This window comes from Stegostoma tigrinum, chromosome 35, assembly GCF_030684315.1.
Source record: "Stegostoma tigrinum isolate sSteTig4 chromosome 35, sSteTig4.hap1, whole genome shotgun sequence".
Lineage (NCBI taxonomy): Eukaryota > Metazoa > Chordata > Chondrichthyes > Orectolobiformes > Stegostomatidae > Stegostoma > Stegostoma tigrinum.
The window spans coordinates 24,730,951-24,757,397 of record NC_081388.1 but is presented as its reverse complement, the minus strand read 5'-3'; the positions used below and the strand labels follow the sequence as shown (position 1 = coordinate 24,757,397).

General features: G+C 43.5%; 2 protein-coding genes across 8 annotated transcripts in view; both read right to left on the bottom strand.

The window, feature by feature from the left end:
- LOC125447611 (interleukin enhancer-binding factor 3-like) overlaps window positions 1–1,282 on the bottom strand; it is a 61,906-nt gene extending 60,624 nt beyond the window's left edge. For all 3 annotated transcript variants that reach the window (XM_048522170.2, XM_048522171.2, XM_048522172.1), the window contains exon 1: window positions 1,205–1,282. The gene's annotated coding sequence lies outside the window, so the exon portion shown is untranslated. The remainder of the gene's footprint in view (window positions 1–1,204) is intronic.
- A 2,269-nt stretch (window positions 1,283–3,551) lies between these two features.
- Window positions 3,552–26,447, bottom strand: part of slc44a2 (solute carrier family 44 member 2) — a 98,014-nt gene continuing 75,118 nt past the window's right edge. For 3 of the 5 annotated variants that reach the window (XM_059640018.1, XM_059640015.1, XM_059640017.1), the window contains 11 exons: window positions 22,766–22,865; window positions 22,323–22,415; window positions 21,323–21,410; window positions 17,643–17,905; window positions 11,523–11,617; window positions 9,998–10,101; window positions 9,620–9,693; window positions 9,383–9,453; window positions 8,167–8,255; window positions 7,761–7,845; window positions 5,724–6,002 (listed from right to left, as the gene is read on the bottom strand). In XM_059640018.1, the coding sequence (XP_059496001.1) occupies window positions 5,881–6,002; window positions 7,761–7,845; window positions 8,167–8,255; window positions 9,383–9,453; window positions 9,620–9,693; window positions 9,998–10,101; window positions 11,523–11,617; window positions 17,643–17,905; window positions 21,323–21,410; window positions 22,323–22,415; window positions 22,766–22,865 (1,184 nt within the window). In that variant the 3' untranslated portion in view covers window positions 5,724–5,880. Of the gene's footprint in view, window positions 5,136–5,723; window positions 6,003–7,760; window positions 7,846–8,166; window positions 8,256–9,382; window positions 9,454–9,619; window positions 9,694–9,997; window positions 10,102–11,522; window positions 11,618–17,642; window positions 17,906–21,322; window positions 21,411–22,322; window positions 22,416–22,765; window positions 22,866–26,447 lie in introns of those variants that run through there. The other 2 variants (XR_009442979.1, XM_059640016.1) reach the window with 2 other exon arrangements.

Genomic DNA, 26,447 nt, shown 5'->3' with positions numbered 1-26,447 from the left:
CACCCCCTTAGTCTGTAGGAAGTGGGAGGAGTCAAAAGAGAAGTTGTTGAGGGTGAGGACGAGTTCAGCTAGAGCTTTTCCAGCAGCTTTGTTTATGTTGTTGTTACTATAGTGTACATATATGGGGTACCCCAAACATTTGTGGAATCAACAACAGGATGTTCATCCTTTACCATTAGTTTCATAGACAAAATAGTTTTTCCCTAGAACGGTTTACAACGGGACATATCTGAAATGTCCTGATTGGTACAGAACTTCGTCCAGAATAGTCCAAATGGCAAATATGAGATTTCATACAAGTGCGAATATACATCATATAATGGAGGTTCTTGTCTGAATAATTTATGTGGTTAAAACGACATGGAAGTTATTTCAGAAAATATACGAACAGGTGTAGGCCATTGTGCTGGAGTCTGATCTGTACTTAATATCCTCGCTAAACAAAAATACCAACAGCAACCATGATTTAGAATGGAAAACGTAAGTTTAGCGGAGGTTTGATACTCTGCTGCCCTACCCCTTACTTTACCCAACTCTTATTGCTCTGTTTCCCTGCATTCTCTACCCCTCATCCTGCCCCATTACTTCGGATAAAGATGACATGCCCCCAGTCGTATTGACACTAACAGAAAGGAAGCACCATTATCCTTTGCACCACGTGCAGTCCAATAAGGCATAGAACACTTGCCTTAACCAATAGGAGCACTAATGGGTGGCCAGGGTCCTGTCCGGAAGGAGCCAATCAGAACAGCAGAAAGGTGCCCGTGATGAAGCGAAATTGCGCGCAGCACCACCCACCTTCGGCGCCATCTTGAGCGGCTGTTCGCTGCCTCATGGCCGCCGTCGGGGGGTGGGGGGGGGGAAGGGGAAGGAGAAAGAGGACGAGGACGGATTGTCTTAAACCACCACTCGGCTCGGCCGAAGCTGTCACGTCACTGCTCAGTCCACCTCCCATATACTCCACCCACTGGCCGTGGCACACAGGCCATTCGATACTCCGGCGCTTAGGCCGCAATTGACGCACTTCAAGCCGTCGGTGCGAGACGGGGGAGGGCCGGTACAAGCTCGGGACAGCAGCGAACGCCGACCTACCCCTGTCCCGGCTTTGACAACTACCTGGAGCAATGCTACGCGTTTACTGTCCGCTATTCTGCGCGCATATCGCCTTCCCTTCCTGCGGCCCCGGAACGGCTCATTGACTCACCCTCGCCTGCTCACGGCCGCACACCAGAGAGAAGACAAAAAAACCACGTGACCCGCGCGGCGCTAACGGACCTTTCATAGTGGCCAGTGCGCAGGCGCGGCCCCACCCGCTCCGTTCAAACACGCCAATCCAGCGGCGGTGATCTGTCCACGTGATATGAAGCGGCCACAATCCACATGCGCGTGACGTCATCCAGCCGGCTCTTTGGGTAAGGTAGTTCTCTGGCTCCAATCTGTTGGAACAATAGAGGGACTGCAGAGTGCTGGCTGAACAACACCAACTCCTAATAAATCTCACCACATTCCGGGGGATTCAAAATCTCTTCGAAAAGTAGGGCTATCCTGAGGATTAATAGCGAAAAATTAAACGACGAATTCCTTAGTGATGGTACTTATGGAGTTAAAATTAGAAAATCCTGACACTGCCCAGGCAAAGATAACGAAGTGTGGGGCTGGATGAACACAGCAGGCCCAGCAGCTCAAAAGCTGACGTTTCGGGCCTTGACCCTTCAGAGATTGCACCAAAGATAAAACGTCTGCTGCTTGGCCTGTTGTGTTCATCCAGCTTCACACTTTGTTATTCCTGATTCTCCAGCATCTGCAGTCCCCATTATCTCTAATGCACAGGCAAAAAAAAAATCAGCATTTGTGGCATAAAATAGTAAGCATTTCAACTCTGCTCTTCTCTTTCCAAGATTTTCCTTTTTTTTCCACATTTGCAGGATTTTCCATTTATTTTAAATAGAGTGAGGAGGATTAAACGTAAAGATGTTAGGCAGATGAAATAGTAAGAAGTTGAAGTAATGCAGTCACAGAAAGGAAGAGTACAATTTTCTAACGATGGAGCAAGAAAGGGAACTTGGATTTGTACACGTACAAACCATTGGAGTTGGTAGACCATGTTCAGAGTGCAATCAAGGCAAACGGGCCATGGTTTTATACAGTCATGATAAACGAAAACAAGGAAGTTAAATCGACTGTTCATCTACAGCAGATAATGGATAGTTATGGCAATTCTTTCATTTATTACACTATTTCTTTTGTAGACAAAGCAATCTAATTCTGAACTGCTTTTTAAGAAGGTCTGAAGGCCAGGAAAAATATTTGCAAATCTTTTCCGCTCAATGATTTCAGGACAAGGGACATCAGTTTTGAGAAATGTTTGGTAAAGCTGGGATCATTCCTCCCTAAAAAAGACATGGTTGAAAGAAGATTTGATAGAGGTTTTAGAGTGGGCTTGACAAAGGAGAAATGGTTCGCAATAGTGGAAGAGTCACAAACCAAAAGACACTGATTTAAGGTGAACAGTAAAAGAACCGGAAGTAACACTTTTTCAGGTTGGGATCTAGAATGCACTGCTGCAAGCCTGTTGGAAGCAGATTCAATGCTAGCTTTCAAAAAGAAGTGGGGTAATTCCCTGACATAGCAGGAACTGCCAATGCTGGAGAATCTGAGATAACACGGTGTGGAGCTGGATGAACACAGTGGGCCAAGCAGCATCAGAGGAGCAGGAAAGTTTGACATTTCAGGTCAGGGCCCTTCAGAAATGGGTGAGGGGGAGGGGAGGGGAGGGGAAGGGAAGGGCAGGGCCCTGACCCAAAATGTCAAGCTTTCCTATTCCTCTGATGCTGCTTGGCCCACTGTGTTCATCCAGCTTCACACCGTGTTATCTGGGATAATTCCCTGAAGAGATTATATTTGCTGTTATGGGGGAGGGGGGGAAGAAGTGGGACACGATGAGTTGCTTTTGCACAAAGTTGATGATAGACAACTGGATGAATGGTACTGTTGCCATTCTATGAATCTGCTCCTTAAAAGGTAATTAAAAAAACTGATTTGAAATTTAATGTATCCCACTTCCCCAGCTCCCAACAAGCTACAATTGTCCATGACAGAACCAGATGGGACAGTGTATTCCTCACAGCTCACCAGTCTGCATAAGTGGGTTCGATGGTACAACAGTGGGCATAATCATTGAAAATTTTCAAAAGATCACATGATTGTTTGAGGATCTTTTATCTGAATCTATCATCTTCAAGCCGGTAGAATCCCATTTCTACATTGTAATGTTTACTTAAATGGTCCTGATATTGAACAATCTTATTTTCTTAAAATCCCAAAATTAAAAAAAAACAGGTTCCACAATGAAATTTTAAAATTTAAAGTTACAGTCAAATAAGTACTTATTTATATATCACATTTAATATAGCCACTGTTCAGGTCCCATGCCCCAATCTTAAGCCAATACCATCCAACTCCCACTGTGTCTGTTTTAGACTTGACAAATCTTAGCAATTCACGTCTCTGTAATTATAATTTATTGAATCAACACAAAGTAGAGGCAGAAATGGTTTTAGAATAAATGATATAATTAGGCGCTTTAAATTTAATACAGAATGTGGCAAGAACCAGGCCTGCGGAAACAATCTGTTACATACCAGGTTTAAATTCCAACAACTCTTGGCATGAATACATCCAAAACAGCCACCTTCATTTACAAAAGTAACATTAACAATTTATTTCATTAGCCAACTGTGGCATGCATAAAAACAGATTGGCAGAATACACAACTGTCATAGTTGTATGAGCAAGCAATATCTAAACAACTTTACTTAAAGCCAGTTAACATTGCAATTTAATTTATAGAGTAAAGCTGTCTCTTTGTCATTGTTAAAATAACATTCTAAAATCCCTGTAAAACAATCAAGCTGCCTAGTTAGGCTGAGCCTTCTCTGATTGAGGGAGGTTTGTATCTAACACTCAGATTTAACAAAGTTTTCAGAAAATGTCTATCATTTAAAAACAGCTATTGCCTCATTTTTATCTTTAACATAGGAACATTAAATTCTTTTGCCTAACCACAGAAGTCTAAGGAAGTGAACTCAATATCAAATCTTGAAGTAGCAGTTTTCTTTAAATAAATATACTGTTTGTAACAGCATGAAGAGCACATGATTTAAACATCCCTGAATGGGTTACTCACTCGCTTAAAACAGAAAACAAAACAAAAACAACTCATAGCAAGCCATCAGAAGCTGCAATAATGCTATTGACACTTCAGGACTTTTTAGTTTGGAAGATTATGGGCGCTTGATATTCAATTTACTCTTAGCACTTCTCTGCAGTAGGACACAAACTGCACTAAATTTTGGGGACAAGACCAGAACACGTCAGTTGCTCATCTCAAATGTTTCAAGGCTGTTGTATAAAAGGCTCACACTTGAAGAATGAGTGAGAGTGGGATACTAGAAATCTCAGCACTCCTGAAATCCATACACAAGCCAAGAGTTATTACAGTCAGGAGGTAGGGGAGAAAATTCAGCATGTGCATGTAAAAGTTGATGTACAGTAAACTGCCTGTGTAACAGGCAAAAATGCATAAAGTTCTCTGTTACATGTAACCAAAGCTAAGTGGAGCACTAAAGACAGTTCATAATGCATGAAAACATAGCTTGAGTTTATTAATGCCATCTGAACCTGTCTGTGACATTGTGGCAAATGGAGCAATCGGTCTGAAGCAAGGGTCTGCCACCTAACTGCAGACAAGTGAGCTTTCTTCCTCTTAAGTTTATAAAGCCCAAAGTCTCCCAGACATTAACAATTTTATCTCAAAATATGACCCCTTTTTGGCACATTAAGGTAGGAGGTAGAGACAGCAGTAATGCAGATAAGCCTGTCACACCTGGGACATTAGCCACTGCTGACTGCATACCAAAGTCTAGCACTCTTCATGCACAGACAGTCTTGCTCCACACTGCATTAGTGGCAGGGTTGATCCAGAAGGATTCCATGTTCTTTAGATACAGGCTTGACTCAAGTTGCAGGCTGCACTCTAAGTCTTCATTCATTTTTTTTTCTCAGGATCTTCAGGAGTGCCTTTGACATGAAATAGGGTCGTTCATTTGAACCATCATTCCTCTCCAGGTCTTCCACTGCATGGACAGCAACATCATAATCATATTTGTCAAAAAGACTAACAAATTTAAGGTCAACTTCAATCTAGAAACTGGGTGCAATATTAGTACGCAACCACATACTACCGTTGACCCTGTGTTGTCAAAGCAGCCTCTTAAAATGATGGATGCAGTTCAAAAAAGTACATCTTTGGCTGAAGACTGATCAAAGAAAAAACACTGTTTCCAATGAAAGTGTCAGACTGCAAAGAAATTTAAGTGGAGGAGTGAGTAATAAGTAATTGAGTAGCTACTATCATTTGAGTATAGAAATTCTATTAAAGTTATCATTGAACTATTCCAGAGTTGTCTCAACTGAAAGCTCTCGACCTCCATAAGAATTTTTCGGCAGTGACAATTAGGTCTATTTTGTTTGTCCCTTACTCATATCAATCTACATCTCAACCTCTCACCTCATCTCTCAATCTAGTCTAAATAACTGTTATTTTTTGCATCCATCAGATCTGTTCACTTCACTCTACCTGGGAGTTTATTCCATAATTTGGTCATTGTTTTGGAAAGAGAAATGGCTTCCAAACAATCCAGTACCAATAGAAATATTCCCACCTTCACACTGTTAGTTAACAGTTGAGTAACAAGGAGAATTTTGCAGCAGCGTGACAGATGCTGTAGTTTAGTGACAGGCTCCTCCCGGGGCATCTCATTAATGATGTTCTTCATTAGTCTAGTAGTACTGACTGTGCCTCATTGCAGTAGCTCTCAGTCACTCCTCTTGAATCTGTGCTATCTGAGAATGGCTTTTCTTTTTGTACAGAATGTCGCGCAGATCCGGCGATGAATAATACGGTCTCTCTGCAGAGCCACTGTTCCGCTCCAGATCTTCACCTGGTTTCCCAGCAGCAGAAGCAGAAAGGCAGAAGAATTCAAACACATCCCCGGGCAGAAGTGACGAACGGAGGCAGATAGTGCAACGGCAGAAGAGAAAAGGAGAGAGTGAAAAAAGAGAAAGCAGCAAGTAACCATTACAGTCAGTAAAAGGAAATGATGTCACAAAAATAAAGACAAAGCTTAGTAATAGCAATCAGAAAAAAAAGAGGCCATTGGAAATACAAATGTGTCAGTATCTGGTGAGAGCAGACCTGCTATGGGGTTTAGAATTCCTTTCCTAAAATCAGAGCCTTCCCCAGGTTATGCCACATTACTTAAAAAAAAAACTGTTGGTGTGGATAAACTTTACAGACTGAATTCCCTTGGATGTGTTGATAGGACTAGCCAGCTGTGCACCTTTAGGATTACTTCAAAACTCAGGTTTATAGATGTAAAAGAACAGAGACACAGAAGATAAGCTGATCAAGAACAATGCTGCAGATTTAAGGTCATTGTTGGTGCTTGGTCAATATCTATAACCATGAGCACAAGGTTAATTGCTTCACCCGAACAGGGAATGCATTGCAACCAGATTCCATAACGGTTAGAGGACCTAACCATGGCCAGTTTACCCAGCAAAGTCAGGATCATGGATTAGTTCTTGATTCAGACCTATAGCCATACTGATTTCATTCACATTTCAAACCAACAGATGAAACAAGGGTATTGGAGAAAATACAAATGAGTAGATAGAGAAAACGTAAAATAAAGAGGGGAGAATAGTAAGTGAACAGATTCAATGACCTGATAAACCCATACGGACCCTAATAATAGGGCTAATTACAGGAAGACATTTGGAAATCAGAAACAAAGTTGCTGGCAAAGCTCAGCGGGTCTTGCAGAACTGAGGAAAGGTCACCGGACCCGAAACATTCACTCTGTTTTGCTCTCCACAGATGCTGCGAGACTTGCTGAGCTTTACCAGCAACTTTTGTTTTTGTTCCCAATTCACAGCATCCACAGTTCTTTTGGTCTTTATTTGGAAGTCAGAACATAATACTGTAAAGTTACCTGTCCATTGAAAAATTCTGGTCCTTGCTGAGGTGAAATCTCTAATCTGGATCTACTTTTAACCCTTTCACTAGAACATTAAGGACTAAAAAGATTTTATTTGCCCTGTACTTTTCTCCTAGAAGTGCTGACACTCTGTCTTACAGGTTGTCACATAACTGATCATTCTAGGAACCATGAGGTCTTTAGCCCCTTAAACCCATTGTGCCAGTGAGATGACAGCTAATCCACCAGTAAGGTTGAGACAGAGTGTGTCCAACAAGCTGCTGGGGAGCATTGTATAAAGCTGCTTTCAGTCAATGGGTACAACAGGAATCACTGGACATCGAGAAGGTGTTTCAGCTAATGCTCATCTTTTCCAGAGGCCTACTGGAGTGCTAATACTGACACTCCAATGTAAATTAGCAAACTCAGTAAATATTACTGTCAAAAGCTTTCCTGGTTTATATAGCTCTGCTGTTCCTCAGACTGACTCAATAAGTCTCCAGAAGTGATGAAAACGAAAGTCAGATTTTAAAAATAAAAAAGTTTCCAGTTCATTCTGTGGCAATACCTACTAATTTAAAGTATTTAAATTTTTCCACTAAACTTGCATTATCAGGAAAACACAATCAGAATTCAATTTGCCAGGCCCATCTTTAGTTACAATAGCTCTCAAGTAACTTTAATACAGATAGGTCACAAGTGTTCCAGTAGCATACTTACAGAAGCAGAGGAACAAAGTGTCTACACACATTGCGTACACACTGAAGAATCCATGTGCAACAAGGTAAGAACCCACGATCAGAGTCTGCAACACAAACAGAAGTATCACTGCTCCAATCAGTGCTTTTCCACAGATTATGTCTTTGCTCCTGCACTGTATAAATGGTAGTGCCTGACATTAGTTAACTAGCACACAGCAAGGATTAGTAATTATGCAAACGTGCTGGCAGTTACTCACTGTACAGCACACTATTTATCATCTTTACTTCAAGGTAAATGTCTACAATGGAAAAGCACCCGAGAGGGGAATGTATTCTTACAGCCATGCTTTTGTTGCACACCCAGCATTAAAAAAGGTGTAGGGGCACATTCTGCTTAAAGCAAGCACTTGACTGATCTCACTCACCAGCAGTGGAACCCAATAATAATTCAGGGTTGGAGCCTTGTCTTCAAATATGACTATTCGTTTGGTGAAGAAGAAGAATCCAAGAACACCTAGAGATTAGAGACAGACTGAATGACTTTAGCAATCAACCACTTATTAACAACTTACTGATTTATTTATTAAAAATGAATGAACACACACTGGTCAGCATAGTGAGGGATATCATCATGTTATCCTCTTAAGGATCCAAGCAACCATCAAGAGTCCATACCAACATTAACTCCCAAAAAGATTAAAATTTCTCTGATTTGATTCCAACATGTTGCTTGTTCCTAATGTGATAGCTGCTCCACTGAACATCAGCAACTGATTACACTGGAATCTCAAAGTGTTCTCAAACACACCTCACATGCTCAGGTTCTCGCAACTCTTGGTTACTTCCCCTCCTTATCTGAGGGATACGCAAGGCAATTGGAGAACCAAGAATTGCCTGAACTCTGCATAGATCATCCTTGGTACCAGAAATGTATTAATCCTTCATGGCACAATATAACCTGGCCTTGCCTTACCATACCAAGTTGTCACTAATCAGTCAACAGAACGTTTACACTCTACACAGACTATCACAACCAGGCTCAGAAACAATCCATGGTAGCAAGTAGACAAGTCCATGTTGTGAGAGTATGAGGCAGCCTGTCAGTCCCCAGTCAGCTCCCAACTTGGGTTGGGAATTACTATCCAACAACAATGGGCTATTGTAACTCTGCAGAAGGGTCACGTGTCTCAATTTCTCTAATATTAAAAGTAACATAAAAACTAAAGATCAAGAGATGTGGGAATAGGTGCAGATAATTCACCACAACACGGAATCAAGGACTTAGAGTTTCTCTGATCTGGTACCAGACTCCGTTTGATAACTCATGTGGCCCACTCAAATTGAGTTAATAATCCTAAGGTCAAAATGTCCATCTCACTGAATAACTAGAAATGAAGACAGCAGAATGAGGGACTGGCAGGGCAAAGTGTGAAGAGGGAGAGCGAGGGGGCAGTCCTCTGGGGGTGAGCATCGAGCTGTTGGTCCTGGAGTTTTGTAGGTGGAGGGGATGCAGACAGTCAAATCTCAGAATTTCTATTATCTGCACTTGGCACAGCCTGGTCGAGAGGAGATTCAGGAGAAACAAGCCTCAAAACCTTCTCCATTGTACAGAGAGCACAGTAAAAATAAACAGAGACTGACCCACTCCTCCGACAATAAGCAGTTTGCCCAGGAACAGTAGAAAATCTGTGACTTTATCCAAAACGACGACCCTGGAGAAAACAGAGAACTAGGTAACTTCTCACAGGTGGACTTCCGCGAGCTCCTCGCTGCCGAGATAGATATACTATCTGTCACCCTTCCATCCCTGCCTCATTCCTCCTTGTCAACACCCACCACCCGCTCCCCACCCCACCCCTGCCCTACCATCCCACTCACCGGACAATATTTCTCATCAGTAAGAAGAAAGCGTTCTTTGCGGAAGTGCAGAAATTCTTCCCATAAATTGCAACCTACAGGAAAGAGACAGGAACAAATTACTCACTCAGGGTCACGTATAGCCTCTCCTGTCCTTGGCCCCTCTATTGGTGTGTCTGACTGAGCAAGAAGCAGCAAGACCGGACGAGACTTCGGAGTGAAGGGAGTGTGATGGAGCAGGGGTGGCAGAGGGAAGACAGCAAATCTTGAGGGGAAAACAATTTTTAAAACGGAGGAACCGATTTTCACTCATCAAGATCCCAGAAATAGCCTTGGAGATAATTAACAAGAGAATCTAAACATTGAGCCACAGGAAGTTGGAAGGAGGCGAATACTTGCCATGATATAAGCATTCCTGTTCAAAAACTTCAGGAATTTCTCCAAACACCAGAAGCAACATTTCAAGCAAGACAATATAAACTTTGCGACCTTATTCTGGGCACCTGCAAACCACAAATGGAAATCTTTACTGACTGCTCAGGCAGAATAAAAACAACTACACTTTTGTTCCTATTCATGAGACATAGGTGTTGATTGCTGGGCCCAGTACTTATTGCCTGTCCCTCAACGAGCTTGAGAAGATGGTTGAGCGCTGCCTTTTAGAACTGCTACTGTCCATGTGCTGTAAATATCCCTTACAGAGGGAATTCCAGGATTTTGACCCAACAACACTGAACGAATGGCAATATACTTCCAAGTCTGGATGCTGAGTGGGCTTGGATGGGAACTTGAGTGTGATTTTGTTTCCACGTGCCTCCTGCCCTTGTTCTTTCTGGTCACGGGTTTGGAAGGTACTGTCTAAATAGCCTTGGGTGAATTTCTGCAGTGCATCTTGTAGATAGTTCACAGTGCTGACTTATGGATAGGCTTTGGGGAGTCAGGTAGTGAGTTACCTGCTGTACGATTCTTAGCCTCTGACCTGGTTTGTATTTATATGCCTGGTCCTGTTTAGCTTCTGGTCAATGGTAATTCCCAGGATATTGATATGTGGGGATTCAGCGAAGGTAACATCATTGAACATCAAGAGATGATGGTTAGATTGTCTCCAATAAGAGACAATCATTGTCTGATACTTGTGCGGCCTGCGTGTTAGTTGCCACTTGTCAGCCCAAGCCTGGAAATTGTCCAGATCTTTGTGCATTTGAATGTGGACTGCTTCAGTATCTGAGAAGTCACGAATGGTGAACATTGGCAAACATTCCCATTTCTGACCTTATGGTAGAGGGAAGGCCATTGGTGAAGCAGCTGAAGATGGTTGGGCCTAGGACACTACCCTGAGGAACTCCTGCAGAGATGTCCTGGAGCCGAGATGACCGACCTCCCACAACCACAACCATCTTCCTATGTGTCAGGTATGACTCCAACCACCGGAGGGTTTGGCCCCTGATACCCATTGATTCCAGTTTTCCTACGGCTTGTGGATGTCACACTCAGTCAAATGCAGCCTCAATGCCATGGACAATCAATCAGTCTTGCTTCATCTCTGGAATTCAGCTCGTGTCCATGTTGGAACCAAGACTGTAATGAGGTCAGGAGCTGAGTGGCCCTGGCAGAAGCCAAGCTGGGCATCATTGAGCAGCTTATTGCTCAACAAGTGCTGCTTGATCGCACTGATGACACCTTCCATCACTTTACTGATGATTAACAGTAGATCGCTGGGGCAGTATCTGGCCCAGTTGGATTTGTTCTGCTTTTTGGGGACAGGACAATTTTCCACATTGTCAGATAGATATTAGTGCTGTAACTACAGCGGAAGAGCTTGGCTAGGGGCACATATATCAACGCATCATCGAAAGCAGCAAGTAAACATTACTGATAAGGAAGAGACTATTGGAAAGAATTTAAAGGTTCCAACAGCTTTTACCTTTCATTTTCTGATCAATATATTCCAATAAAACTCTGATAACCTGGACAAGGGCTAAGAGGAGAGATCCAAATGCCAAGGTGCCAGTGTGGTATCTGCAGAAACAGAAAGATATGAAAATTAATTGGAAAAGACCCTCTCAATAGTGTAGCAAACACCAAGAGGAGTTTGATTGCTTAGTGTAACTGGTAACATGCACCTTTACTCTGGGTGTCTCCAAGGAGGGGGGTTTATCTTGCAGAAGAGCCTTGGGTGGTCTGCCCTCCACCCAAAGAGACTAGGGAAGGGATAGAGATTTACCACACTCCTTCTGGGAAGGAATCATCTCTTTTCCTAGATGGACAGATCTGAACCCTCACCTCCCTTTTATAAATTACATCTGTTGCAGAGTTGAGGCTAGAAACATGTTTGGAACTGAAGGAAAAAAATACTGTACAGGATGAAAATCAGAAAACAAAGGAAGGAAAGCTTGGAAATACTCAAAATTGAACAGATTCTTCACAAAATCCAGCAAAGTTTCAGGATTTTGTCTCTTATTTAACCTTCTATCACTTTTATACCTCTCGCCCAGGGTCTGTTCCTTTCCCTCTCATCTGCATTTACTTTTATCATTACTACCTGTATCAGGAGACAAAGGACTGATTCACAAAGTTGACCATGCACTTCTTTGAGTAGCCAGTGGGTGGCACTTCAACCCAATGAATGAAACTGGAAACCACTTAGAACACAGAACATAAGAACTCGGAGCAGGAGTAGGCTGTTCAGCCCTTTCAGCCTGCTCCGCCATTCAATAAGATCATGGCTGATCTTTTCGTGGACTCAGACCCACTTACCCAAGCTCTCACCGTATCCTTTAATTCCGTTATTGTTCAAAAAAATCTACCTTAGCTTTAAAAACGTTTACTGAAGTAGCGTCACCTACTTCACTGGGCAAGGGATTCCATCGATTAACAACTGGCGTGAAGAAGCTCCTTCTCAATTCAGTCCTAAATCTGCTCTCTCACATCTTGAGGCCATGCCCTGTTGTCTGAGCTTCAACTGCCAGTGGGAACATCCTCTCTACTTCTATCTTACCTATTCCCTTCATAATTTTATATGTTTCTATAAGATTCCCCCCCCCCCAATCTTCTGAATTGCAATGAACATGATCCCAATCTACTCAGTCTCATCTACTACCTCATCTGCACCTCCTCCACTGCCTGTACATTCCTCCTCAAATAAGGAGACCAAAACTGCACACAGTACTCCAGGTGTGGCCTCACCAGCACCTTGTATAGCTGCAACATAACCTCTCTGCTTTTAAACTCAATCCCTTTAGCAATGAAAGACAAAAATTCTATTTGCCTTCCTAATTACTTGCTGTACCTACAGACCAACCTTCTGTGATTCATGGACAAGGACACACAGGTCCCTCTGCAGAGCAGCATGCTGCAACTTTTTACCATTCAAGTAATAATCCCTTTTACTATTACTCCTACCAAAACGTATGACTGCACATTTATTTACATTGTATTCCATCTGCCAGACCTTTGCTCACTCACTCAATGTATCTATGTTCCTCTGCAAGTTTCACAGTCTTCTGCACGCTTTGCTTTGCCAGTCATCTTGGTGTCATCTGCAAACTTTGACACCCTACACGTGGTCCCCAATGCCAAATTATCTGTATAAGTTGTAAATAATTGTGGTCCCAACACTGATCTCTGAGGCACACCACTAGTTGCCAGCCAGAATAGCACTCATGTATTCCTACTCGTTGCTTCCTGTGAGCAACTTCACGAGCAGGAGTGGGTCAAATTGATTTGGAACAACATCTGACACTATCTGGATTCCTGTAAAGTCAACATAGTCCTAGAGAACCATAGGGCTGTCCTCCCGTTGCAGAGAGATGAATGGTGGTGATTTAACCTGAGGGGCACTACAGCTCAGGGAAGGGAGAGGCTGAGAAGTATAGTCCTTCATGGTAGCCTCAGCCCATATGGGAACTGAACCCACTCTATTGGTATCACTCTGCGTGGCAAACCAGCCAACCGGCCAACCGAGCTAACCAACCTGATTCCTCTAAAACACGAATGGAGGCCTGATTCACAATCTTAGTACATCTCAACACGTGCTCCTCATCCTCTCCACTTCTGTAACCTCTTCCAATGCAAAGTCCTTGTCTGCTATCCTCTCACCTCACTAATAGCAGTGACAACAACTAGCCAGATCACACACCAAAAGTCCCTTCCTAAACCTCCCTCCTTTAGGAATTTGAAAATCAAGTCACGATTGTAGTTTGCTCAGTGGATTTAGTCTGATTTTGTATAATTTCACACCTCGCTGGATGTTGAATTATCCAATCTTACCAGGACACAAGCTGCGAGAAATCAAACATCACTACACTGCTGCAAGCACAATGTGTGGGTAATTTCTCTGGGCTCGTGCTCAATGCCATATCCATCAGACAGGAAACCATGAGGCATTGAGAAATATGCTCAATATCAATGCAACAATTAAACTTTGTGACATGTGGCTAATGGCCCTTCATACACCTAGCCTCAGTAGTGCATCTGCTTGTGCTTCCTGCCATGTTCACAACAATATACCAGCAATTTCAAAACTACTGTCACATCTACAGTGTCAGCACTGGCACAGTGAACTGTATTAGAGCGGAGAGCATTACAGCGCAGTACAGGATCTTCGGCCCTCGATGTTGTGCTGAACTGTCATACCAATCTCAAGCCCACCTAACCTACACTATTCCATGTACGTCCATATGCTTGTCCAATGATGACTTAAATGTACCTAAAGTTGGCGAATCTACTACCATTGCAGGCAAAGCGTTCCATTCCCTTACTACTCTCTGAGTAAAGAAACTACCTCTGACATCTGTCCTATATCTTTCTCCCCTCAATTTGAAGCTATGCCCCCTCGTGCTCGCCGTCACCATCCAAGGAAAAAGGCTCTCCCTATCCAACACTCTGATTATTTTATGTGTTTCAATTAAGTCACCTTTCAACCTTCTTCTCTCTAACGAAAACAGCCTCAAGTCCCTCAGCCTTTCCTCGTAAGACCTTCCCTCCATACCAGGCAACATCCTAGTAAATCTCCTCTGCACCCTTTCCAAAGCTTCCACATCCTTCTTATAATGCAGTGACCAGAACTGTACACAATACTCCAAGTGCGGCCACACCAGAGTTTTGTACAGCTTCACCATAACCTCTTGGTTCTGGAACTCGATCCCTCCACTAACAAAAGCTAAAACACTGTATGCCTTCTTAACAGCCCTGTCAACCTGGGTGGCAACTTTCAAGGATCTGTGTACATGGACACCAAGATCTCTCTGCTCATCTACACTACCAAGAATCTTACCATTAGCCCTGTACTTTGCATTCCAGTTACTCCTACCAAAGTGCATCACCTCACACTTGTCTGCATTAAACGCCATTTGTCACCTCTCAGCCCAGCTCTGCAGCTTAACTATATCTCTCTGCAACCTACAGCATCCTTGGTCACTATCCACAACTCCACCGACCTTAGTGTCATCTGCAAATTTACTAACCCATCCTTCTACGCCCTCATCCAGGTCATTTATAAAAATGACAAACAGCAGTGGACCCAACACCGACCCTTGCGGTACACCACTAGTAACTGGTCTCCAGGATGAACATTTCCCATCAACCACCACCCTCTGTCTTCTTTCAGCAAGGCAATTTCCGATCCAAACTGCTATATCTCCCACAATCCCATTCCTCCGCATTTTGTACAATAGCCTACTGTGGGGACCCTTGTCGAACGCCTTGCTGCAATCTTAGAAGTAGTTAATTGATTAAAAAATTAGAAGTAGTTAATTGTCTTTCACTACAAAGTTTTTAAATCGGTGTGGATGTGCACAGTTCTCCCTCGCACAAAGGCACTCACCCTCAGGGGTACAGTTCTCCCTCGTACGAACGCACTCACCCTCGCCGGGGCAGTTCCCCCTCACACAAAGGCACTCACCCTCACCGGGGTACAGTTCTCCCTCGCACGAAGGCGCTCACCCTCGCCAGGGCAGTTCCGCCTTGCACAAAGGTGTTCACCCTCGCTAGGGCACAGTTCTCTCGCATGAAGGTGCTCAGCCTCGTGTATAGTTCCCCCTCACATGAAGGCGCACACCCTCAGGGGTACAGTTCCCCCTCACACGAAGGTGCTCACCCTCAGGGGTACAGTTCCCTCCTTCCAAAGATATGACTCTCCCCAGATTCTAGCTTCCATCTCCTCAAGGGGCTGACTCTGCTCAGTGTACAAGTTTAATTGATGGAGATAACAGCATCCAATATCTTCTTGCATTAACTTTGATCCCCACCAGGTTATTCAAACCACTTGCCTGGATGGGCACAGCTCCAACAACATTCAAGCAGCTTCTAGAACAAAAAGCAGCACGCTTGGCTGGCACCACATTCACAAATATCAGTTCCCTCCACCACCGACGCTTAGTAGCAGTGTGTGCTACCTACAAGATGCGCTGCAGAAATTCACCACAGATCCTCAGACAGCACGATCCAAACCGACAACCACTTCCATCTTGAAGGACAAAGACAGCATGGGAACACCCTGAAATCCTCTCCAAGTCACTCATCGTCCCAACTTGGAAATATATCACTGTTTCTTAAGTTGCACTGGGTCAAAACCCTGGAAATTCCTCCCCCCCACCCCCCACTACCTGCACACCCCAGGACATCGTGGGTCAAACTACAGCAGTTCAAGGCAGCAGCTCACCACCTTCTCACGGCAACTCGGGATGGGTAAGAAATGCTGGCTCAGCCAGTGATGCTCACTTTCCACAATGAGCAAGCATATGGATGAGTATCGGGCAGTTGACGTGGTGGACATGGACTTCAGTAAAGCCTTTGATAAGGTTCCACATGGTAGGCTATTGGAGAAAATACAGAGGCACGGGATTGAGGGAGATTTAGCAGTTTGGATTAGAAACTGCCTTTCTGTCAAAAGGCAACGAGTGGTGGTTGATGGAAAATATTCAGCCTGGAGCCAGGTCACTAGTGGTGTGCCTCAAGGATCTGTTTTGGGACCACTGCTGTTTGTCATTTTTATGATGACTTGGACACAGGCACAGGGGGATGGGTCAGTAAGTTTGCAGATGACACTAAAGTCGGTGGAGCGGTGGACAGTGTGGAAGAATGTTGCAGGTTGCAGGGAGACTTGGATAAACTGCAGAATTGGGCTGAAAGGTGGCAAATGGAGTTTAATACGGATAAATGTCAGGTGATTCACTTTGGGAGGAATAATAGAAAGGCAGAATATTGGGTCAATGGAAACATTCTTTGTAGTGTGGATGTGCAGAGGGATCTTGGTGTCCATGTACACAGATCCCTGAGAATTGCCACCCAGGTTGATAGTGCTGTTAAAAAGGCTTATGGTGTGTTAGGTTTTATTGGTAGAGGGATTGAGTTCCAGAGCCGTGATGTCATGCTGCAACTGTACAAAACGCTAGTGCGACCTTACTTGGAATATTGCGTGCAGTTCTGGTCACCCCATTACAGGAAGGATGTGGAAGCATTGGAAAAGGTGCACTGGAGATTTACCAGGATGTTGCATGGTCTGGAGGGCAGGCCCTATGAAGAAAGGCTGAGGGACTTGGGTCTGTTCTCATTGGAGAGAAGGAGGCTAAGAGGGGATTTAATGGAGACATACAAGATGATCAGAGGACTAGATAGGGTGGACAGTGAGAGTCTTTTTCCGAGGATGATGATGTCAGCTTGTACAAGGGTCATAGCTACAAATTGAGGGGTGATAGATTTAGGACAGATGTCAGAGGCAGGTTCTTTACTCAGAGTGGTAAGGATGTGGAACGCCCTGCCTGCCAATGTAGTTAACTCAACCACATTAGGGGCATTTAAACAGTACTTGGATAAGCATGTGGATAATGATGGGATAGTACAGCGGGAGGGGCTTAGACTAGTTCACAGGTCGGCATATTTCGAGGGCCGAAGGGCCTGTTCTGCGCTGTATTGTTCTACGCTCTATGTTCTAATAACAAAGGAAACTTTGAGCAAGGGATCTTGATTCAGTTCTGGTACACAAATCCAGGAATAGTGACGTCTGGATCATGGGATACCCACACACACACACACACACACATACCTGAGTGCACGTCCTATTGAAGCAAACACAGGGAGTGCTGGAATGTCAGCCGGTTTATTAAAGGCCCAGTAGTAGGAGGCAAAAGCTCCTGCGAGTGTAACCTGCCCCAAGGCGATGACAAAATTGCACAGCCAGAAGAACAGAAAGACGTTGTAGAATTGGAAGACAATGAGGTATCGATGATAGTATGACTCGCCTCCATAGAAAGCAAATATACACTCTGCTCCCGGGCACTGTTTTATGATCTTGGAAGTATTAAAGGCCTAGAAGGAGAAAGACAAGTTATTCACAGAAATACCACTCTATAATCACAACATGCAACCTCACAAGGCTGTAGAGGAGCTGTTCAACACCCTCACTACGAAGTTACATTAGACATTGCCAACCGGGTCAAGCCTTAGCAGCCCGCGTTCAAGCCAACAAGGACAACATCTCCTGAACTTCTCCCCAAGATTGGAACAATAAGATCAGGCATTTCCAGAAAATCAGATGGATCTAGTTTCATACACCCACAAGGAAACTTAGAGCGAGGGATCTTGATTCAGTTCTGGTACACAAATCCAGTAATAGTGATGTCTGGATCATTTGGTATTGCTCCAGATTGTTGATTGTTCCCTCCCCATTGCAAACATAGAACATAGAACATGACAGCACAGTACAGGCCCTTCGGCCCTCAATGTTGTGCCGACCTGTCATACCGATCTCAAGCCCATCTAACCTACGCTATTCCATGTACGTCCATATGCTTGTCCAATGATGACTTAAATGTACTTAAAGTTGGCGAATCTACTACCGTTGCACGCAAAGCGTTCCATGCCCTTACTACTCTCTGAGTAAAGAAACTACCTCTGACATCTGTCCTATATCTTGCACCCCTCAATTTAAAGCTATGCCCCCTCGTGCTCGCCGTCACCATCCTAGGAAAAAGGCTCTCCCTATCTAACCCTCTGAATATTTTATATGTCTCAATTAAGTCACCTCTCAACCTTCTTCTCTCTAACGAAAACAGCCTCAAGTCCCTCAGCCTTTCCTCGTAAGACCTTCCCTCCATACCAGGCAACATCCTAGTAAATCTCCTCTGCACCCTTTCCAAAGCTTCCACATCCTTCTTATAATGTGGTGACCAGAACTGTGCGCAATACTCCATGTGCAGCCGCACCAGAGTTTTGTACAGCTGCAGCATGACCTCTTGGTTCCAGAACTCAATCCCTGTATTAATAAAAGCTAAAACATGCTTATGCCTTCTTAACAGCCCTGTCAACCTGGGTGGAAACTTTCAAGGATCTGTGTACGTGGACACCGAGATCTCTCTGCTCATCTACACTACCAAGAATCTTACCATTAGTCTCGTACTTTGCATTCTGGTTACTCCTACCAAAGTGCATCACCTCACACTTGTCTGCATTAAACGCCATTTGTCACCTCTCAGCCCAGCTCTGCAGCTTATCTATGTCTCTCTGCAACCTACAGCATCCTTCGTCACTATCCACAACTCCACCGACCTTAGTGTCATCTGCAAATTTATTAACCCATCCTTCTACACCCTCATCCAGGTCATTTATAAAAATGACAAACAGCAGTGGACCCAACACCGACCCTTGCGGTACATCACTAGTAACTGGTCTCCAGGATGAACATTTCCCATCAACCACCACCCTCTGGCTTGCTGAAAGAAGACAATTTCCGATCCAAACTGCTATATCTCCCACAATCCCATTCCTCCGCATTTTGTACAATAGCCTACTGTGGGGAACTTTATCGAACACCTTGCTGAAATCCATATACACCACATCAACCGGTTTACTCTCATCTACCTGTTTGGTCACGTTCTCAAAGAACTCAATAAGGTTTGTGAGGCATGACCTTCCCTTCACAAAACTGTGCTGACTATCCCTAATTTAATTTGTTCTTTTCTAGATGATTATAAATCCTATCTCTTATAACCTTTCCAACACTTTACCAACAACTGAGGTAAGGCTCACTAGTGTATAATTACCAGGGTTGTCTCTACTCCCCTTCTTGAACAGGGGAACCACATTTGCTATCCTCCAGTTGTCTGGCACTATTCCTGTAGACAATGACAAGTTAAAGATCAATGCCAAAGGCTTGGCAATCTCCTCCCTGGCTTCCCAGAGGATCCTAGGATAAATCCCATCTGGCCCAGGGGACTTATCTATCTTCACCCTCTGTAGGATTTCTAATACCTCTTCCTTGTGAACCTCAATTCCACCTAGTCTAGTAGCCTGTATCTCAGTATTCTCCCCGACAACAGTGTCATTTTCTAGAGTGAATACTGTTGAAAAATATTCATTCAGTGCTTCCCCTATTTCCTCTGACTCCACACACAACTTCCCACTACTATCCTTGATTGGCCCTAATCTTACTTTCGTCATTCTTTTATTCCTTAAATACCTATAGAAAGCCTTATGGTTTACCCTGATCCTCTCCGCCAACAACTTCTCATGTCTCCTCCTGGCTCTTCTGAGCTCTCTCTTTAGGTCTTTCCTGGCGACCTCGTAGCCCTCAAGCGCCCTAACTGAGCCTTCACATCTCATCCTAACATAAGCCTCCTTCTTCCTCTTGACCAGAGATTCCACTTCCCTCGTAAACCACGGCTCCCGCGCTCTACAACTTCCACCCTGCCTGACAGGTACATACTTATCTAGGACACACAGGAGCTTTTCCTTGAATAAGCTCCACATTTCCAATGTGCCCATCCCCTGCAGTTTCCTTCCCCATCCTATGCTCCCTAAATCTTGCCTAATCTCATCGTAATTGCCTTTCCCCCAGCTATAACTCTTGCCCAGTGGTATACACCTATCCCTTTCCATCACTGAAGTAAACAGAACATAATTGTGATCGCTATCACCAAAGTGCTCACCTACTTCCAGATCTAACACCTGGCCGGGCTCATTACCCAGTACCAAATCTAATGTGTCTTCGCCCCTTGTTGGCCTGTCTACATACTGTGTCAGGAAGCCCTCCTGCACACTCTGGAGAAAAACTGACCCATCTATAGTACTCGAACTATAGTGTTCCCAGTCAATATTTGGAACTTGTTTAAATGGTAGAGACGAGCCAAGTCCTCCCACACACTGATGGAACCACAGGCATATCCAGAAGCACAAACAGACATTTCAGTCATGAACTGAATTGGCCAAGCCTTCCTTGAAATATGCAGAGTTGGTGGGACCAACTTAGCACCTCAACTACTGTTCAACTAAGGGCAGCATGGAGGAACAGAGGCAGAATCTAAGTTGTTGTGGATCAGTGCAATGACAGTTACCAACGGAGGCTGTCAATTCATTATTATGAGATGCTGTCCTCTTTCTAACCCATTATACACCAGAGCCACAAGGAAACAGTGGACAGAATCTCTCTGCTGATTGAGACAGACATAAACTCTCCAACAACCCATGTTGGGGAAAGCAGCGATGAGAGATGCTGGAACAGCAGGCTGTGTTCGATTTTAAACAGGAGCTGGCCATTCGGTCCAGACAGGTCAATGGCACAGAGCAGCCACAGACTGAGTGATGAAGCAAACCTCCCAGAATACCATCAAACAGACAAGTTGGAGGCTGTGCCAGTCAGAACACACAGGTGCTGGTCGGGGAAAATGAGAAAGGAAACAGCCCCCCTCCCCTTTTCCTCAGGGTGTTTTATTCAGAAATAGTACTCACATCAGGATTACAGGTCTTCATGGTGTAATTACAGGTCAATTCATTTGCTAGCACTTTATAAACCGCTTTACTGGAGGTGGACAAGAATCTTCAGAATCAAAAGTCAAGGCAACAGATAACTTCTTCAAATGGAGGGTTAGAAATTACAACATGGGAGTTTGCTCCAAAAGGTACATACAGAACGTGTGTAGAGTGCCCAGAATATTCACCCAACCAACATGTATAATGAATGAATGAATCAGATTGGCCAAGGTCCAATCAAAGATTGATGATGAATGAAAAAGTTTCTTGTTTTACACGGGTTCGGCCAGAATGAGAGAGAACTTTGAATGGTGTCAAAGGACATTAAAACAGGCCTCAATTCATTGTTTGCAAAGAACAGGTTCCCCTAAAGCGAGGCCATTCCACCAGGAACAACCCTCCTTCGATTCATAGAGTTTTAAAATCAGATTTTTCTACTTAAATTTCTGGTGTGGCACATGAAACCACAACTCTGCCTCAAACAAGAGTGTACCACTGAGCCACGTGCAGAGATGGGGCACGTGTGTGTGTTTGTGCGCTGGCGAGAGCCAGAGACACAGAGTGCGCAAGTATGCTTTTGTTTGAGAAACAAGGAGCATGCAAGGGTGAGCAAGAGCAGCTGTTTGGAAGGACGGAGGGAAAGAGCATGAGAGCAACGGAAGAGAACTTTTTGCCCATTTCCTTTTTTGAATAAGGGTCTAACATTAAGGTATTTCCAATTCACTGGTGCCTTTCCAGAATCCAGGGTACTGTGGGATATTACAACTAATGCATCCACTATCTCTGCTGCAAACTCTTAATACCCTCAGGTGCAGACCTTCAGGCCTCAGGGACTTATCTGCTAAAATCCCATCAGTTTACTTAATATCTTCTCCCGAGTTATTGTAATTGCACAAAACTTTTCTATATTAAGTGCAGTTTTCAGGAAGAAATTATATTCCACTGTGAAAGCAGAGACAAAATATTGGTCAAAGGATACACGGCCGTAATGCCCCAGTAAGCTACGCACAGTAGCAACAGGAGAAATGTGATTACAGGATAGACCAGAGTGGACATAATATAGCTAACAGCTCTGTGGAAAGAGAAAATAAAATATGACAAGTCACTGATATTGTTGTCAGAGTCTTTCTTAATCCAACAGCTTTCTGATTTTCTCCCGCAAGGTCCTACTGGATGTGGTCATGCACTGACTTCAGTAAGGTGTTTACGAGGCCATCAACATTCCCCATCTTAAAGCCAGAGCACATCATAGCCCATCGCCTGTTTCACTTGCCTTAAACTCTCCAGCTTCCCTACCCCATCACTCACCTCAAACCCCGAGCCCCCTCACCTCCCAATGCCTCAGCTCCACTTCAACGCTGCCCAACCCCTAGCCTGGCTTCGAACCCAAAATATCCTCTTTATAAATTGTTCTGTACTCACTTGCTTGCTTCCTTTAGCAGGGCTATTGCTATCATAATCCTCTTCCGTAGGAATATTAATATCAGAATGATGATAAGTTCCAGGACCACCAGTATGATTACTGCAATGAGAAAAAGACAACATTAAATATGTCTCTCTCTCTCTGGGAGCAGAGGGACATAAATCAGAGCCGACATCTGCCCTTATCAATTGAAACTGGTTTAACTCTGGTCTTTGTAGAACTTCCCACAGCAGCAGCTCTCACCCAGGTTTCAGGAATTAATTTTTTTTTTGACAAAAATTGTGTGTCTTTGTCGAATAAGAAGATTTAAAGCTAACCTTATGGAACTGAAACTAAAAATTATAGGACTATTGAGATCGGATAGCAGCAATGCCTAACTTTTCAGCCACAATAACTAACACACTTGATACACTTTTCACTCAAATCCAATTCAATATTCTTGTGCTGTCAGCTGAGAGCATAATGAAATAATATTGAAGAGCTAAGAAAACAAATTCTGATTATCCCTGAAGTCACAACAATGAAAATATTGCAACCATTCCTGGTCTATAAGCAAGACCGCAAATGGTACATAAAATGCCGGACCCTCACCCTGACCTTTTCTAAGTGCCCTGTTTTAAGGTGCTTAACAATAATATGGAACATCTGCGCCATCACTGACATTAAGCTAAAATGGTCTAGTTTCCTGCTCACCCTCCCTATTTTTAAAGAAAGGAACAGCGCTTGCTAATTTCTAATCTAATAAAGTCTTTCTGGAATCTAGGGAATTTAGGAAAATTAATGCGTTGACTATCTCACTGTAATCCTAGTAAAGATGAAATCCATTAAGGACAGGGACTTGTCAAACTACAGCTCTGATAATTTGCCCAGTACCACTGCTCTGGTGATTGTAATTTTCTCAAGTTCTTCCCTCTATCCATTCTGTGATTCAGTTATTTCTGGATGTATTTGTATTGTCTGCAGTGAAGACTGATACAAAATACCTGATCAATTCATGTGCCATCTCCATATTTTCTATTATTAATTCCTAAAAGTCTGACTACAGGACGAAGGCTCACTTTGTTAAATTGCTTTTTTTGATATAGTGTATAGAAACCTTTACCTGCTTTTACATATCTAGCATGTAAACATATACTCTCCACGTTTCAAGTCAACAAAATAAGTAACAGCCATGATCTCTGAAGAAGGGTCTAGGCCCGAAACGTCAGCTTTTGTGCTCCTGAGATGCTGCTTGGCCTGCTGCGTTCATCCAGCTCCACACTTTTGTTATCAACAGCCATGATCTGTTCATTTCTCAGGGCAATACCAATCATCTTTCCTAGGTTGAAATTTGTTCAAGGCTTGGCAGTTAAGTGTTAATCATCACTGACTAGTTCATTCCCATGGCAACATCTGAACTAGAGTCCACTTGCCAACAATAATCATTCTTCTCTCATACAGTACAAATAACTGGTTTACCCCGAAATGGGGATCCTTGTGAACTGATCCGCCAAGCACAAGGCTGAAAGCTTTGACAGAACGTGCCTTTTTCCCAGCAATAATCAAACTCAGTTCTATCAAGGTGAGTGTTTATACCCTAAGGTTTACTGCAGTCATTCTGTTGTGTCAATAATTTGGGATTTCTCTCCCACATAAGCGCGAAGGCCCAGAGATCTTTGCGGTATACCACTGCTGACATCCTACTAATGGGCATATATTCATTACCCCTTTTCTCCGTTTAGTGCAACCCAGCCAACTTCCTAACCAGGTCATCAAGTTGTCCTTGATTCCACAAGCTTCAACTTTCGCCAATAATTTCTTGTGACAAGACTTTATCAGTTACCTCAAAAAGGTCCATGTAAATGCTGATAGATAATCCCTCGTTCACCATTTTAGTCATTGATTTGAAACATTAGCCCCATTCCTTTCCAATAGACACCGCATATTTTCTTATTTCAGAGTTTCAACATCCACAGGATTTTCCTTTTCTGTTACACAGTCAGCAATGGAGAACATGGAAACAGACACTTTGGTCCAACTCATCTATGTCAGCCACATCTCCTAAACTAATCTAGTCCCACTCGCCAGCATGTGGCCCATATCCCTCTAAACCCTTCCTATTCATATATCCATCCAGATGCCTTTTAAATGTTGTAATTGTACCAGCCTCCACCACTTCCTCTGGCAGCTCATTCTATACACATAACACCCTGTATGTGGAAGAAGTTGACCCTTAGATCCCTTTTTTAATACTTCCCCTCTGATCTTAAACCTATGACCTCTACTTTTGGACTCCCCCAGCCCAGGGAAAAGACTTTGCCTATTCATCCTTTCCATGCCTCAATTTAAAAACCTCCATAAAGGTCACTTTTCAACTTCCAACATTCTAGAAAAAAATAGTCCCAGTCTATTCACAGCCTCTTCCTAAAGCTCAAATCCTCCAACTCTGGCAACATAATAAATCTTTTCTGAACTCTTTCAAGTTTCATAACATCAATCCTACAGCAGGGAGACCAGAATTGCTTACAGTATTCTACTAGTCGTCTAACAAGTATCCTGTTCAGCTGCAACATGACTTTCCAACTCCTATACTCGATGCACTGACCAATGAAGGGAAGTGTACCAAATGCCTTCTTCACTATCATGTCTACCTGTGACTCCACTTCCAAGGAACTATGAACTCGCACTCCAAAGTCTCTGTTCAACAACACTCCCCAGGACCTTACTATTAAGTGTATAAATCCTGCCCTGATTTGCCTTTCCAAAATATAGCACCTCACATTTATGTAAATTAAATTCCATCTGCCACTCCTTGGCCCGCTGGCCCATCTGATCAATGTCCCATTGAAATCTGAGGAAACTTTCTATGCTGTCCACTACACCTCCAATTTTGGTGTCATTTGCAACCTTACCAACCATACCTCCTATATTCACATCAAAATTATTTATATAAAATGAAGAAAATCAGTGGACCCAGCACCAATCCTTATGGCACACCGCTGGTCACAGGCCTCCAGTCTGAAAAGCAACCCTCCACCACTTAACCAGACTACAATGAGGAATGTTGTTTAACGTTTTACTGAAATCCATATAGACCACGTTCACCGCTCTACCCTCAATCCTCTTTGTTACTTCTTCAAAAAACTCAATCAAGTTAGTGAGACACCATTTCCCATCCACAAAGCCATGTTGGCTATCCCTAATCAGTCCTTGCCTTTCCAAATACATGTAAATCCTGTCCCTCAGGGTTCTCTCCAACAACCTGCCCACCACCAATGTCAGGCTCACTGGTCTATAGTTCCCTGGCTTTTCCTTACCACCATTCTTAAATAGTGGCACCACATTAGCCAACCTTTATCTTCTGGTACTTCACTTGTGGCTATCAATGATACAAATATCTCAGCCAGGGGCCCAGCAATCACTTCCCTCGCTTCCCCCAAATTCTAGGCTCCACCCAGTTGGGTCCTGGAGATTTTATCCATCTTTACACGTTTTAAGACGTTCAGCACCTCCTCTTCCAAAATATGGAGCTTTTAAGAGGTTGCTATTTATGTTTTTACATTGTCTATCTTCCATATCCTTCTCCACAGTTAACACTGCTGCAAAATACTTGTTTAGTATCTCCATCTCCTGTGGTTCCACACAAAGGCAGCCTTGCTGATCTTCAAGGGGCCCTATTCTCTCCCTAGTTACTCTTTTGTC